Source organism: Octopus sinensis, linkage group LG1 (assembly GCF_006345805.1).
Source record: "Octopus sinensis linkage group LG1, ASM634580v1, whole genome shotgun sequence".
NCBI classification, from domain to species: domain Eukaryota; kingdom Metazoa; phylum Mollusca; class Cephalopoda; order Octopoda; family Octopodidae; genus Octopus; species Octopus sinensis.
The window spans coordinates 129,288,881-129,305,882 of NC_042997.1; the positions used below are offsets into that span (position 1 = coordinate 129,288,881).

A 17,002-nucleotide genomic window follows, 5' to 3' on the forward strand; every position below is an offset into this window, starting at 1 on the left:
TAAAGAGGTTTTAAAAATCCTGTCTAATGGATCCCAAGAACAGAAATAAAACACTATTGCAATAAAATTTAATGTAAAGTGCACAATCCTGAAATACGAATTCACAAAACTAGTTTTAATAATCCATACTTCTACAGCTAACCAACAAAAATAGTGTTGTAGGGTTAGGGTTAGCAGTTTTCCAGAGGCAAAATAACAAAATTACATCTGTAGATGTCATTTATGGTGGAAAGCTGGCAGAATTGTTAGCACATTAGACAAAATGCCATCACACATTATGATCCGTGTTCAAATGTTTGGAGACAGTAAAATAAAGTGCCGGTTAAGTACTAGGGTCAATGTAATTGACTTTATTCCCCCTTTAAAAATTGCTAGCCTTGGTCACTTAGAATTTAATAAGAGTTCAATCATCATCAATTGTAGCTAATTTGAAACTACATAGAATAAAATGCACATCACATAATGTTACTGCTCCATCTTTACTTAAAGAACAAATTAAAGACATAATAGTCAGTTGTCCTTGGTTTTAAACAGATATTGCTGGTGAAAAGCATCTATTTCTGTGAGTTGGATATTACAATAAACAACAAAATATAGCTGTATCATAGATTTTAGGATTAATTCCCATTATAAAAACTCCTGATGAAATATTCAATGTAAAAGTTCTCAGGTGGTGTGGCAACTGATATTAAAAACTGTTTTGTTATTGCAACAAACAAACCTTCAAACCTTAGTGACATTAATAATTCTCAGCACATTCATGAAATTAGATAATGCAAACTTGATTCTCTTAAAATGCTGAAAAGGATCAACAAAGAAGCCACTACAGGGTTGCTGGACTTGTTAATAATAGCAGCCAAAATAAAGGTTACATAAGATAATGTAGACCTAGACACGCTGTCTGGGCAGAAGTAAAGATAGTGTTATTACAACCAGAATGCCTCTGAGCATAGATCTAGTCAATGAGAGTTAACAATAAACAATAACAAGACAAACTAACAAGAAAACTGAAGTCAACAATGATATCCCTACATATTTGACCTGCTAGAAATAGCAACGAAATCTCATTCAAATCAAATTTAGTATCTTAAAAAAAAGGACATAAAATGTAGCCCTATATACTGCTAAAAGAAAAAAAACAGACTTGTTGGATGCATGCATTTTATCAAAGGTCTGGTCAATTAGGATTAACCTAGGGTTAAACAGCAACAAACAGGTAGAAAAAGGAAATTCAAGGTGTGTTGAAAATATGGAGATATGAAAGTTATATCACTGCAACATAATATTACATAATAAAATGGTGATAATTGTACTATCCTGGCCCACCATGAAACCGAATAAGAATTCTAAGATGCAAGAACATAAAAATAGTACTTGTATATACACTTTAGCAGTGATGAAATATGCAAACATAATCAACCATATCAATCACATTAAAATAATTATTTGAGGATGATGATGGTAATTGTTATCAATATTAGGGTGGTTAATGACAAAATCAATGTTTAGTTTCACTTTTTTAGATTCCGAGTTCAAATCCCACTGGTGTAAACTTTGTCTTTCATCCTTTCAGGGATCAATAAGATAAAGTATCAGTCAAGTACTAGGGTCAATTTAATCAACTAACCCCTCACCTCGATATTACAAGTCATTTACCTAAATCAGAAACAATGTAAGAAACAGTTAAGATGAGGTATTTAGTTTCACTCTTTCACATCCCAAGTTCAAACCTCACAAAAGTCATCATTGTCTTGTATTTCTCTGGATGATAAAACAAGTTCCAGAAATGCATATTTGGTAAATTAAAAAAAAAAAACATACTACATTCTGTAAATATGTGACATTGTACCAAAGTTAGAATCAATCTCTTCTAAACAACAATGATATTGAAAATATCATTGTTATTAGTCTGAGATTAATAAAATACCTGTAATATACTAGTGTCAATTTAACTGACTGCACCTTACCTTAAAATGTGGCCTTATGCCAATTTAAGAGGAAATAAGATAAAGCAGCAGTCAAATGCTGAGGTAGTTATTATCAACAGCTCCCCTCCAACTAAATTTGTAGCCTTGCAACACTTCTACTGTAGAAGACCTTGAGTATAGTAAGGCACCAGATATCTCATATGGAATTCCTACTTACTGCATTTCTGTTTATCAAACCTGGTAACTTTCCAGATGGCAATAAAGTCCTGTCTGCTTTCTGGGCAACTAAAACTTTTCTCTAGATTTACTTTGAGCAAAATCTGGAATTAATAATTCCAGATTTTGCTTCCATATTTAGAACTTCCCCAAAATGTTCAATAGATTCACTTGTGAGAAATGGTCATAAATTCTTCTGCTGTGGCCTAGAAAACAAATATGCTAAATTCTTCACTGAACTTAATTTCTAACTATTACATTACTGACAGCATCTCTGTTCATGGCTTGTATAGACTTCAGAATCCATTTATTTACACCTAAATTTCTTAGTGTCCCCCAAACTGCTAAATGTGGTACACTGTCAAAGTTACCTTTATGTTGATGAATGCTTACTAATAGTCTCAGTTTAACTATTCACCACTGACCCTTTAGTTTTACTTCAATCACACTATACCCCATACAATTCATCACTTCAGAGACATAGTGTAACTCAAAGAACAGATCACTGGGCCATACCTTGTCATTCAACTGACCACTTGTGAGTTAACAGAGCCAATACCTGAACTAGTAGAAAAAGCAGCCTAACGTCTTAGAAAGGAAGAACACATTGTAAGTAGTAACCCTGGATATACACAAAGATGGAATAATAACAGCTGGACTGCATTTGCTTAAGTTTACCAGATCAGGATTGACTTGAATTAATTTACAACTTGTATGCTATAAGGTTTTCTCAAACAGGGTTGAGGTGGGACTGCATAACATGACAACTGTGTTATCATTCTGAAGAGTGTACTTATTGTTCTTTGTAGTCTCATATTTTATGTATACATTATACATCCAATCAACCTCACCCAACCTAATCTACATTGTAACAATATTAACTTCAAAAGACCAAAGTTACTGTTGCACAAGGTTGTGGGAATTTATTAACGTTTTATATAAATGTCATGTTTGCAGTACACTGCTATTTATGTGCATGATTGCTTACAAAATAATTTACACAAACAAATCAAACCTAAGTTTCATATCCACTTTCCAATGAAGCAATAGGAAGAATAGTAGAAAATTATTTGTCCACAAACAAGCATATATGTATGTGTCATATATATATATATATATATATATATATATACACACACACACATATACTGCCAGATCAGATTGGAGCCTGGTGCAGCCTCCTGGCTTCCCAGACCCCAGTTGAACCATACAACCCATACCAGCATGGGAAACGGATGTTAAACGATGATGATATATACACAAGTGTGTGTATATGTCTCTGTGTGTGTGTGTGTGTGTGTGTGTGTAATCACTCAATACTAAGTAGAATATCATATTTAATTTAACAAAGGAAAGGTTAACAGTGACTTTGGTTACCTTCATTAGAAAGTCTGGCAAAGGGAACTAAGGCAAAACTTCCAAGCCACTGTGTGAGTATGTATAGCATTAGCATAATTTAATATCTGTGTTCCATGCTGGCATGAGTTGGACAATGTAACAGGATCTCATAAGTAAGAGGACTGTACTGAGCTCCAGTGTCTGCTCTGGCATAATTTCTACAGTTGGATGCCCTTCCTAATGCCAACCACTTTACAGAGTGTAGTGGTTGCTATCTTTGCAGCACCAGCACTAGTGGGGTCACCCAGTAACTCACAAGGCAAATCTCCCCAACTGAATGGAGGGTGCAGTATTGAGGTATATCACTTTATGCCAAATGCTGAGAGGTTAAAACACGATGGAGGGACAGGAATAGGGGTCTTGCTGTAGAAGTTACATGGCTGCTCCAGCCAGAAAGGATGATGGATATGAGATATCAGAAGGTACCCTCAAGGTACAAGGTGATTATATGAGAGAATATGGACAGAGGATCAAGGATGGTTAGGTTCATGAGAGTGTGAAAGGAAAGTGGAGATGGTCAGAGATGTGAGTGAATGCAGTGAGCTGTGAACACAGGTAGCAATGTGATTAATGGTAAATCTCAGTTTGGGCAGAAGAGTAAAGATAAGAATGGGTCAAAAAGGGGTAGATGATAAGTGGCAGTATGTAAAAAGGGGTGGTGGAGTGCAACAGTAAATAAAACCATAGACAGAAGAGAAACAAAGACATGTGAAATAGGGGAGTGAGAAAGGAGCCAGGGGGAGAGACAAACAAAGTGGATATAGTGACAAACAAAAGAGGTGGGTTTCGATGGTAGATATGAGGGGTGTTCAGGGGAAACAGGCATTCAGTGGAAAATAAAGTAGTAAAGCATGATACTGAAAATGTGAGATAGGTAACAAGAGAAGTGGTTCCATGGAAGGATAACATGTAGCACAAAAAGAAGAATAAAAAATGTGTAGTTGTGCCATCATATAATTACAGCACTTGAGTAAATAGTTCCATAGAAGAGTGATAGAAGGATGAGTGATAGGAAGATGGTTGTGAGGAAGACTTGACAGGGGAAAGTCTGGATGTAGGGCAAAGATATAAATGATATGCTTTTAGGACTTCAATTTTTTGCTGGGATGGGCATGTCTTCAAGCACAGTGAATCGCCAATCATTTCAATCTTTTCTCATCTCCTCAATGAGGCTCAAGGACAGTGGTCAGTCTTCACTACTTCATCCCATATCTTCTTGGGTCTCCTCCTCTAACAGATTTCATCCACGTTTAATGATTGACACTCCCTTATGCAGCTGTCTGCATCTATACACATCACATGAGCATACCAGTGCAGTCTTTTCTCTTGCACACTGCATCTTGTGCCTAATTTTTCTCAATGCATTTGCACTTTGTGCACATTGGTGTCACACATTCAACAAAGCATAGTAACTTCATTTCTGTCTAGTCTTCATATGTCCTATCCAATCACAACCCATGATTGTCTACCACATAGCATTGCTATTTGTACACAGGAATCATACAATCTGCCTTTCACTAAGAGAGAAAGAGAGACAGAGAGGCCTTCTATTACCAACTTTCTCCAGCTGGTTCTTATTCTTGTAATTATACTTTTAGAACATCCTCCTCTGCTATTAATTAGGTAACAGAAATTTTCTGTTACCTCTAAGGATCCTTCTAGGCATTTAAACAATTTTGTTTTTGTGTGTTCTTAGTGTTTATTGTTCTTGTGCATCTGCCACAAACAAAGTCTACTTTCTCTATTAATCTTCCTGTGATTCCGTTGTACCTCTTAATCATGCAGCCATGTCTGCTTCACAATCACAACATCCAAAGTTCAATCCCAGTTGGCAGCACTTTTGGCAAGTGTTTTCTACCATAGCCTGACTTTTAGCAAAATATTGTGAATGAAATTGGGTGGATAGAAATTGTATAAAAGCTGTACTTGTAATTTAAAGGACCAGCTTCATCACACTGATCTTGTCATTATTTTCAAGGATACAAGTGTTTGTGGAATTGTCAGCCGCTTACACATTAAAACGAGTAGGTAGTTCAGTTGATCAAACAACTGGAAAATTCACCCTGGAAACCAAAGGAAACCACACACACATTTGTATGTGCTTATGGGTATTTGTAAGTGTTTGAATTTGTGTGCATAAAAGATGTGCATGAATCCACAAATGTGTATTCACAAACAAAATACGTGTATATAAACTTAAGCACAAGTATGCATTTATGTGTTTTTATATGCATATATATATTTGTATTATTTATGAGGATAATAAGAACATTTGTAGCATAATTATTGAAGAGAGGTTTTTATAACCTTCTTTCACTAACCACTCAATTGTGCAGATGGCAGTGGTTAACCTACTTTTAATACATAGGTGAGAAATGTCTTGACTATTATATCACTCATACAATACAATGGCTGTAGCAAGGTTAATCTGACATCTGACAGCTTATATTCCATCCTGGAGAAGACAACACAAAGAATTATATATATATATATATATATATAAATGTGAGAAAAATTACATCATATAATATTCTTTTCTTCTTTTATTGATTTCAGTCATTGATTGGACAGCAGCTATACTGAGGTACCACCTTCAATTTTTTTTTTATTCATTACTTTCTAAATAATATACCTAGTAGATATTTCAATCCAGTAATTATTTTATTGGGCTATTTATGAAATAACTAAGTTAGCTTTTAGCATAAAGGAATGCAATTAAAAGCAATGTTTTCCACCAGGCTAACCTCATGTATGAGGAACTTCTCTCAGTTTTTGTTTTCCAAATTTCACCCAGATATTATTCAACCTGATGTTGACCAATAGAAGACACCTAAATTACTGTACATTGGGACCGAACTTAGTATCATCTGGTAACAAAGCAAGCTTTTGTAACAGGATATGTAATTCTTTTAGTATTGTATAGAGAGGGATATTGAAACTGGATTTTCAAGCATTAAATTAATTACTGAAAGTACATAGGAATTAATTCTATAAAAGAAAATATTTCTAAACATACTCTAAAACAGGACACTCAGTTCTAATAACTAAAGAATAATTCTCTCTACACATGACTACATTCTCTATACTCTGCTACATTCACTAAACTTATTCTTATTCCTTTTCTTCTTTTTAGCATGTGTCTGTGTAACAAAGAAACAGAACTTTAGTACTGTATTACTGTTGTTAGCTAGCAGAATCGTTAGCATGTTGAGCAAAACACTTAACAGCATTTTGATCATCTTTATGTTGAGTTCAAATTCTACCAAGGTTGGCTTTTTGCCTTTTGTCCTTTCAGGGTCAATCAAATAGTACCAATCAAACACTGGGGGTTGATATAATCAACTAGCCACCCAACTGTCTTGAACTTGCTGGCCTTGTGCTAAAATTTGAAACCATTATTATTGACACTGTAATGAGGTACTATTTAGTTAACTTCACCTAAAAATAGTACCATATGCACTACTTTGCCACATAATATGCAAGAATTCTCTAAAGGTATAATCCTTGGCTGCAATTTACAATTGTTTAAAAGAATCATCATCCTTACCATTTTAACATCCACTTTTCCATGCTTGCATTGGTCGGATGATGCTTACTGAGACAGATTTTTCTACGTCTGGATGGCCTTCCTGTTGCCAACTTTCACCTGTTTCCAAGCACGAGAATATTTCCCCAAGAGCAGACGTGTTTTTGCAGAATAGTGAAAATGAATGACGCTGCTTGTATGACAGTGACTCATTTGCAACTACCATGTCACATTGACCACAAACATACACACACACACACACATATATATACATGTGTATGTGTATATATATATATACATATTCTTTACTCTTATTTGTTTCAGTCACATGATTGTGGCCATGCTGGAGCACTGCCTTTAGTCGAACAACTCAACCCCAGGACTTATTCTTTGTAAACGTAATACTTATTCTCTCTGTCTCTTTTGCCGAACCAAGTTACGGGGACATAAACACACCTGCATCGGTTATCAAGTGATGGTCGGGGTGGGGTGGGGGTGCACTGAGATATATATATATACATATATATACATGATGGGCTTCTTTCAGTTTCCGTCTACGAAATCCACCCACAAGGCTTTGGTCAGCCCGCGGCTACAGAAGGTGCCACGCAGTGGAACTGAACTCAGAGTCATGTGGTTGGTAAGCAAGCTACTTACCACACAGCCACTCCTGCACTTGTATGTATATATTAATATTTGTTTTTATGTTCAGTTGTAATAAAAACAATTTTAGATTAATTTGATGGGTTACTCTATACTTTTGCAGAGTACAAGTTTATTATTCTTATACAAGAATGTTGTTAACAGCAACTTCGAAGTTTTGCCCAGCTAGGCCATTGTTGAACTGCTCACATTTTCCCATTCAAACAATGGCTAGCTGGCCAAAGCTTCAAAGTCACTATCAACAACATTCTTGTATAAGAATTAAAATATACACACACACACATAATGAGCTACTTTTAGCTTCTCTCTACCAAATCCACTCACAAGGTCTTGGTTGGCCCAGGGCTACTGTAGAAGACATCCAAGGTGCCACGTAGTTGAGAAGTAAACTTCTTAACCACACACCAATTATATATGTACTATACACACACACTCTCAATGTAAATTTATTTACACCTCCACAAACTTTAATTAATACACATTGCCAGCAAATGTATTGATATGCAAATGAACAAAAGTAGTGCCCATTGTTTGTTGCAGTTTTCATAAATAGTTGGTGTCTGTCTGTCGCTTTCTTTCCTTCTCTCTCTCTCTCTCTCTCTCTCTCTCTCTCTGGGGCTAAAGAAATAAACATCTATGATGAGCTGGTAATGATCAGACAAAATTAGCTGAGCTATTCTTCATTTCATCTTGCAATGAGAGCCGTGTAGTTTAAGACCTGGGTCTTTTTGCAGAACATGGCTAAATATATGTTTATTTATTAAATGTATACATGTAAATATATTTACAATCTGTCACAAAGTCCAAATGCCTGAATATGCCAAATGAAGAGATATGAATAGTGTTTTTAGTGTAGGAAAAACATTTGGATAAACTGACTCTGTATTGGATTTGGGCTAATCAGAGACACCAAAATGAAACGGAAACATGATGTGGAATCCCCTTTCTGTGACCATGGAATGGTCTAGCCCAAGAGTCACATGCTGGTTTGTTCTTCATTGGATTCTGGATGATTTGAGAGTACAAAGTATGAAGATTTCATTAAAATATATAAAGATTTGATGCAGACATTAAATAATAATCTAACTTAATCTAGATGGTAACATCAAACCATAGACACTAAGTCTATAGCATCATGATGATCTCTCACACACACACACACGATTTTTTGTTTCCAGGAGAGCCCAAGGAATTCATTGACTCTCAAATGGTCAAGTAGTAGTCTATCTCCCTGTTCTAGTAGAATCCCAACTATCACTATGCTGTCTCTTTATTTAGGTAGAGAATCTAAGATAGCATTATCCAATGTATACTACCATTTTCGAAGAACATGAAAGTTAACTGTTATTTCTAACAACTCAAATTACCAGGTTTATGCTCCCTTTTTTTAGCTTGAATCTGGTTAAGTTGATGCAGTTGATGTTTTCTTTGTGTTTGCATAGATTGATATACGTAGGGAGAACAACCAAAGAGAGCTCTGACATGTATTTATTTCATAGAGAGGTTGGCAAAGTGCCTGGAGTGGGGTTTGGGGGATTAGACAGTAGGGATAGCAAAAATAAAATAGCTTTGCTCTTCTCATCAAGCAAGCTACATACTATAACTTCACAGTGTCTCTTCTCACTGAATCCCTACTGATTATTCACACACACTAAACACTTTACCCAATTCTTCTTGCTCCCTGGAATTTCTTATTAGCTCACATTTGCCCAGTAGGTGTCAAACCTACATAACATCAAGCTGAACATCACCAGTCTAGGTAGTGCTGTTTTAGTAGTATTACAGGCAAATCACTGTACAAGGCCCTTATTAACATGCCAATTATACATAGATCAGAACTGGGCCCCTAGACCTGTGAGGTCCCATGGCAATTGCCCAGTGTGTCCATGCTTTGAAACAGCACCGAGTCTCGGAAAGCCTTCTGAATTTGTTGAGTCTTCTCCTCCCATGACTAATTTTTCCCATGATTAATTAATAATAATGTCAGTTCAAAAAGTGAAAGGAATTGTTGCAGAAACAAAAAAGACGGAGAGTGAGTATGTTAAGTGTATTGATTGTTGTTGTGGGTTGGATGGTGAAAGGTTGTTAATTAGACGTTTCTTTTACATGATTTACAATTTCTCTGATAGCAGTTGAAACACAGCTATAGGTGATTAAGCAGACCCAAATGAAGAGATTACCTATGCCTTTAGTACAGTCAAAGTAGTTTATGGTCAGAGAGACGGTCTAACCAACGAGATCTGTTACAAATATATTGTTCACTATAAGAGATCAGTTATTGTAAGGCCTACGATATGTAAAGTTTGTAATGGGTTTAGTGATGCATTTAGGATATATACAATACTGAATATTTCTTTGAAATGTGTAATACTAACTGTGCTTTAATACCGATTATGGTAACCAGAATATCAGGTCTCTACTGAAGGTTGCTTTTTATCATGAAAGCAATGTACATATGGCTTACATTTAAATGTATACAAAAGGTTATCGAGGCGTGAGGAGTGTATTTGATGGCAGCAGCAGTAAGTCGTTTTTATGAAGAAACTAAAATGTGGAAGAATAACTGAATTTAGAGTCCACCAATGTTAGAAGTACAGAAGTGCCGAGATGGAATGGCCCGAAGACATACATGAAGCACGAACAGGCAATTTTGCAAAGTTTCTCATACCTAAACACATCAAAGGTTTGTTTGATATCTAAGGTAAATGTATAAATATCCATGTCATATATATATGAAACAAGGATAGTATTATTTGATTTGATATCTTAATGCCTGGTATTTTTTTTTTTTTTGTAACAGATTTCTTGTTTCATCGCCTGTACAAGAATATGGTAATCACTACTATAGCAGAGGTAAAGAATATGCACACCACCCATTTTCGGTATAACCCTAACCCTAAACACCGGGTGTGCCTATTCTTTACTTTCATCCACTACTATATTGGATTAAACAATATTTATGCCTATGTTCAGGCCTTTCGATCGATTGCATCAGCAAAAGTGTAAACATCAATGAGAAAAACCATGAAGCGGTGCCTTCGAACAAAACTACCTTGAAGTATTTGTTCCGCTCGAGTTGCACGAAAGGCTCCCTTGTTACTAACGCCCCTAAAAACTGAACTAGAGGAGATATCTCTTTTGAAACCTGTAACCAGTCACGCTACTGTTCACAAAACATGAAGATATAAACTTTGAATAAAAATAAACCATACCGTGATTAATGAAAAGAGAGGAGTTCAAAGTAACTAACATGTACTGTGTAGTTTTAAAGAAAATTGAGAATAAAATTGGGTAGGATGATTATACAATAAGATAGATTCAGCTATGATAAAAACATATCATTCAAGAATCTAGAAAAAGCACCAGAATCCATTTCTTCTTTATGTTTAATGATGGTTATAAAAGATAGGTCAATAAGAGTCACAGAGAGTCCCTTGTTCATTTTTCGATACGGATTTAACGGCAATTTGGTAGATTTGATAGTGATGTTGAATAAATATATAATAAATAACCTAAGTAAAAAGTTTCTTGAGTCCCTTTAACAGAGGTTAAGAAACCGTTACTCTCTCCACTCCAATAATACAACAAAAGTTACCAACTACTGGTATATCCACCCAGTACACCAAAAGAGGTTACCACAAACTATCAATCTGTATCCACACCAGTAATGCATCAGAAATGATTAGAAACCCTACTAATATAACTGAAAATGTCACAAAATCCTATTCTATCCACTCTGATAACAAAGGTCACTAAAAACCCTTGTTCGCCAACTCCAGCAATACGAATGTTATATACCGTTAGTATATGTTCCTCGATATTACAATAATGATTACCACAAACGAATAGCATGTTTACGTCAGTAATCTGCAGACCTTGCATTTAAACCCATTGAATAACACAAGAAGTTACCACAAAAATAAACAATCTATCCACCCCAGTAACGCAACAAGAGGTTATCTCAAATCACAGGTGTCTATCCTACACAAACTATACCTACCTCAATAATAGAACAAATGTTATTATAAACCACTGGTGTATATTACTACTACAAATCATACCCAATCTATCCACCCCCAGATATACAGCAAAGGTTACAATATACTACTTATTAATCTCCATGATACAAATATTATCACCAAACAACTAGCATATGAAACAATGATTCATAAACCACTAGTCAGTTGACTCGAGTAATGCAACAAAGATTACTACTACAAATCATACCCAGTCTATCCACCTTAGTAATTACAGCAAAGATTACCACATACCACGAGTCTACACACCTCAATAAACGTTATCACAAACCAATGAGACAGCCACCCAATAATACAACAGAGGTTACTACCACAAACTCTAATGTCTCTCCATCCTAGTATTACAGTAGCGGTAAATACAATCTCTATCCACCTCAATGATACAAGAAATTGCCACAAATCATCATTATCAAATATGAAAGGATTCAACGATAGTGAGAACAACCAAATCAAACACTCAGTCATGGTCCAATGATGAAAGACTTACTGAAACTATAATTAATGGATTGTTTAGCTGCGAACTAAATTTTCTGTAAGAGTGGATAAACCGTCAACAACAGTAACTGCTATTGCAAAAAACTATATATACTTAATTGTTGACTGAAACTACCTGATAACAGCACCTTCGTTTAATCTCCAACCAGCCTTTTTTATTATTATTATTAATATAACATAGCCCACTCTATTTTGTCTATATAACGATTATAAACACAGAATTGACTTGAATTAAAAGTGTCCCCCGTCTTAAAAAAAGGAGGGAGTAAAGTTTTAAAAAAAAACGGATTGATTAAATCAAAACAAGTGAGAGGACAAGAGAAGACATAAAAATGCTGCAGGCTAAAAGTAATTATCGATCCTTTTACAAACAGCTGCTGATTAAAGGAGTACTGCCACCCACATCTACCAGACATTTATTGCTTTCCTTGATGGTGGTAAAATGAAAATTCACAAGAGATTTCTTATCTGATGCCCCACTGTCATATAACTCATTCATTTAATAATAAATAAAAGGTGGTTGGGGAGGGGGCAAAAGGAAGTCTTGCCAGTCGAAATTCGGAAATATTCCATATATTTTCTAAAATCTAACTTTGGTGAATTAAGATGTAACTCACCGGAACATTACACTGACCTCGAGGCAAACATAACATGCTCCCTAAAGAAATATACAGAGCGCAATATTATACAGTGCTCTGTATATTTCATCCATCACCACTACTACCAGCTTAATGTGAGTTCACAGTTTAATCACCTCCGTTAGATAAACATATCTCTTCAAACCCTTCTCTTACCATTTCTATTCTATCAATGATTTCTGCAGCCTCCTCCACCATCAGCACTCTTGGCGCTCACAGGTTAAACTGTTTAGAATAACAATAATACAGGCGATGAATGGTAGCACAGCAGAAAATGTCAACAATAGTCAGGGAATTCAGCAGGGAAATGTTAGGAAGAAAGAGAGCTACATCATTATTAACAATAATTGTAGCCAACAACTGGCCATCGAGTTGAGGGAAACTTATATGGTTCCATAAACCTATGTTGGCGGCGAACGAAACCTGTTTGGGGTCGAATGTGTCAGGGAAGTTTAATAAAAGTGCAAACTGAGTATATTTAGTCTAACAGTGTTTGTAGGAAGACAGGAGACTTCGAATAAAACAAAAATGTCCAAACTGTGGAACTAGTTTCAATAATATTTATGTTCCGTTTGTTAAAAAAAACTTGCCGCAATGTTATGGTGAATATATTGATAGACGTTACTAAAGTGCGATGCTCGGGCGAATTCAAACTATTAAACCATGTAAGACATGGATAGATGTATTAGATACAATGTAAGAGAATAAAGTCTAAGAAGTAACCGAGATATAAAACAAAAATTCTATATTTCATAAAAATATCATTAACAGTAATCTTCAGAAATTTAGAGGGGCAGATGTTATTGGGAGGAACAGTAAATATAGTGAGTGAATGAGATATCTAAACATTTACACAGAAAAATAGGTGACACGTAGAGTGGAACTGTGTTAGACAAACATATATTGTGTAGCAAGCAGGGTATTGACTCGGAACATTTTTTTTCCTTCGGAGGCGAGAAGAGAGGGGGTTAAACAAGGGATAGCCGGGGGAAATAACTTGTATAAAGATTAGGAAAGAATTAAATAGCAACAGATAACACAACTACCTGTCTCCGGTCGAATTCACACCTCCCGTTTTTTCCATGTTGTATGGTAATCTGCAGGACAAGCCAAAATATAATCCTGGCAGTAAGTTTAATAATCCTGCCGAATTTCAGTGGTCTCCATTGTGGCCGGCAATGCAAGGAGAATGCCGTGGTGTAGTCGTGGCAGAACCTAATGCCAATGACGCTGCTGACAGACCCATCAACACCTCCCTACTACCACGGAAAGTACAATTACAGTAGAAGAGAGAAAGAAATAATATACAGTGACAGCACTGCTAAGGCGGTGCACACTCAAGGAATTATTCCAAGTCAGTCGGTGTGGAGTTTAACAAACTGTACTCAAAAACACCACAGTAACACACACCACTTTCATACAATTTCACTGACTCTATATTACAATCCTGACTTAAACTTTGTTTCACATTTTTTCTTTCCCAAAAGTATTCAGCTTATAAATATAAATAAATGTTTCCTCAAAGCTTTATATCAATAATTCTGTTGGATTTTTCTTTCTTTCTTTCTTTCTTTTTTTGTTGCTTTTTATTGGTCCAGAAAGGGGTGTGGAGAAAGTATTAAATATTATCCGCTGTTGAAATTGTTATCAAAGTATAATTATTACTTTATATACTAACAGAAATGGTACATAGGATAATTTGGTGACATGTAATATCGATTTTTCTTAGATACAAGACCCATTGATTAGATGATGGTGGGTGTCACCTAATGACTCGACTTCAATATATTCCTTTTATTTATCCAGCCTCTAAGTAGTCGCTCGAGGTGCTAGAAATAACAACCAAATCCCTTCGATCCACACTACCATCCATCCTCCCAAAAAGGGATGCATTAACTAGTGTGACACCGGATATATTATTCCTGAAAGAAAAAGTGATATGACGATAGCTAGAATGCCTTTATGCCTTTAATCATAGGTGCATTCAATCAAGGTTGACTTGAGACTAAACAACAGCTGATATTTATGTTCATCTCAACGCAAGGAGACAAACGAACAGATTTAACATATACAGGATTTGAACTCAGAACTATCAGATAGCAAATTTGATACAGTGAAGTGTCCAACCCAATTCTATATCCTTCATAGCAAATTTTATTAATGATTGGCTACGACATCTGATACCTCCCACTTGCAATATCATCATACTTAAGTGAAAGTTACCCCATCAACTACAGTTAATGAAGGTTTGAAAAGAGTTAAGTGGGTTTAATAACCAGCTGGAATAAACGAATCCCAAAACCCAGTCTACAGAAACATGTCGATTCTCGTCACAAGTAATAGAATAAGAAACTATCATATTTTGAAAACACACACTCGCACACATATTAATTCCGTCTCCACAGACAAAACCACCTCTTCATGATCATCCCACCTACTAGAAACTATAAAACCTCCAGCAAACAATATCCTCAACCTTTTAAAGGCAGTGCACATGAGACAATGTCCTAGATATATAAAAAGACAGGATGGTCACAAATGAAACTACTTTGTTCATTGGTCAGCTTGATTAGAGTTGGCCTGGGGCTAAATAACAACTAGAACTCCTAACAATCCTCATTAAAGATACTAGAATTTTCAGTTTATTATTCTCAGCTTCAAATAAATATATAATCACTAATCTAATACATTAACCTAACTCTATCAAGGTTGTAGAACATAGGATGTCACTCCAGATTATTCAAGTAGAGTTGTACAGTGGAACATCAACTCTCAATAGATGACATCTGAGATTCGATGTTAATTCTTTAGTGGAAAATGCTAATTCTGTTGGGAAGGGCATGTCTGTTTCAACTTCCTGCATATATTCCAGGTCATCAAATGATCATTACAATACACCAGTAATCACATAGTTTGAATGAGAGCTCCCATAACTTACCCAGAAAACTGGTACCTCAAGTATAAATAGACTAAATTGATGTTGGTAGTCTAAAAATGACTAAAATATTTGATTTAGATACTTTGATACCAACCCATCTATGACTACCTCTGGTTTTAGAATTGGGACTTGGCATTGCTCTATATAACTTACGGAACCCTGTCAAACTGTCCAACCCAAACAAGCATGGAAAATTAACATTAATGATGATGATGAATTCATGACAGTCCTTTCTTTTTTAAGAGCCTTTGGTTAGGTTAAATTCTCAAATGCCATCTTAACAAAAGAGTGATTTTACTAAATCCTATGTTCAAAATTAAATGGAAACATAGACAAAGTATTTTATTAGAGATATGGTTCTGAAAGGGTTAAACGGAAAGATCTTATATATTTATAGACAAGCTATCAGCTAATCAGTCATTTCATAACTAAAACAATATACAACTGACCATTTAACAGCTATTACAATAGACAACAGAACATCTAACAACAACAGACAATAGTTCTTAATTAGATATGTGTATGACAGTTCTGTTATCAATTAATGTCCAAAATATTTTTGAAATGGAAAAATGAAAAAAAGATTAAAGCTTGGAAAGCCATTAGAATTAGTAGGCTCATTCTGGTATGAGTAGGGGTATACTGAAAATGAAAGCAAAATCACACAAGTGTGTGTGTGTGTGTGTGTTAGTAGTTGAAATGTATTTTCGGTGATACCTTTCATGTGAGGAGAAATAACTATTTTAATAAAAAAGTAAAATAGCAGAACAGTGAGAAAAGTGCTAGAAATAAGCTTCAAAGACCAAAGTTTATAGAAATAGTAACTGACTAGATCAAAGTTTTCTTTAATACATGAAACATATTTACATAACACTATGGAAAATTTAACTCTTAAAAATAACATTTCAACTTGTAAGCTAATAAACATGTCCATTTGCAAACTGAGACACTTCATTAATCTTACTAAGTTCACCTTCCCAATCCTCACTGGAAAACTATGCAAAACCTATTATTTGAGAGTTAATAATTGTGTCAAGGTTCTATTTATTTGAATCAAGGTATGGTGGCTAGAAAAATTAAAGTGAGGGCAAATTAAGGGCCATAGAGTAGCATTAGCATGTCTCTTATATAAAGCAGGGCTTACCATATTGGCTGAGCTGGAC

The 17,002-nt window shown here is 35.3% G+C and overlaps 1 protein-coding gene across 8 annotated transcripts in view; it reads right to left on the reverse strand.

Moving 5' to 3' along the window:
* Nucleotides 1-17,002, reverse strand: part of LOC115208949 (probable phospholipid-transporting ATPase IIB) — a 105,924-nt gene that overhangs the window by 34,977 nt on the left and 53,945 nt on the right. Inside the window, exon 1 of one of the 8 annotated variants that reach the window (XM_029777120.2) lies at nt 13,948-14,251. The exons of the other annotated variants lie outside the window; for them this stretch is intronic. Coding sequence (XP_029632980.1) covers nt 13,948-13,985 — 38 coding nt within the window. The 5' untranslated portion in view covers nt 13,986-14,251. Of the gene's footprint in view, nt 1-13,947; nt 14,252-17,002 lie in introns of those variants that run through there. 8 annotated transcript variants of the gene reach the window in all.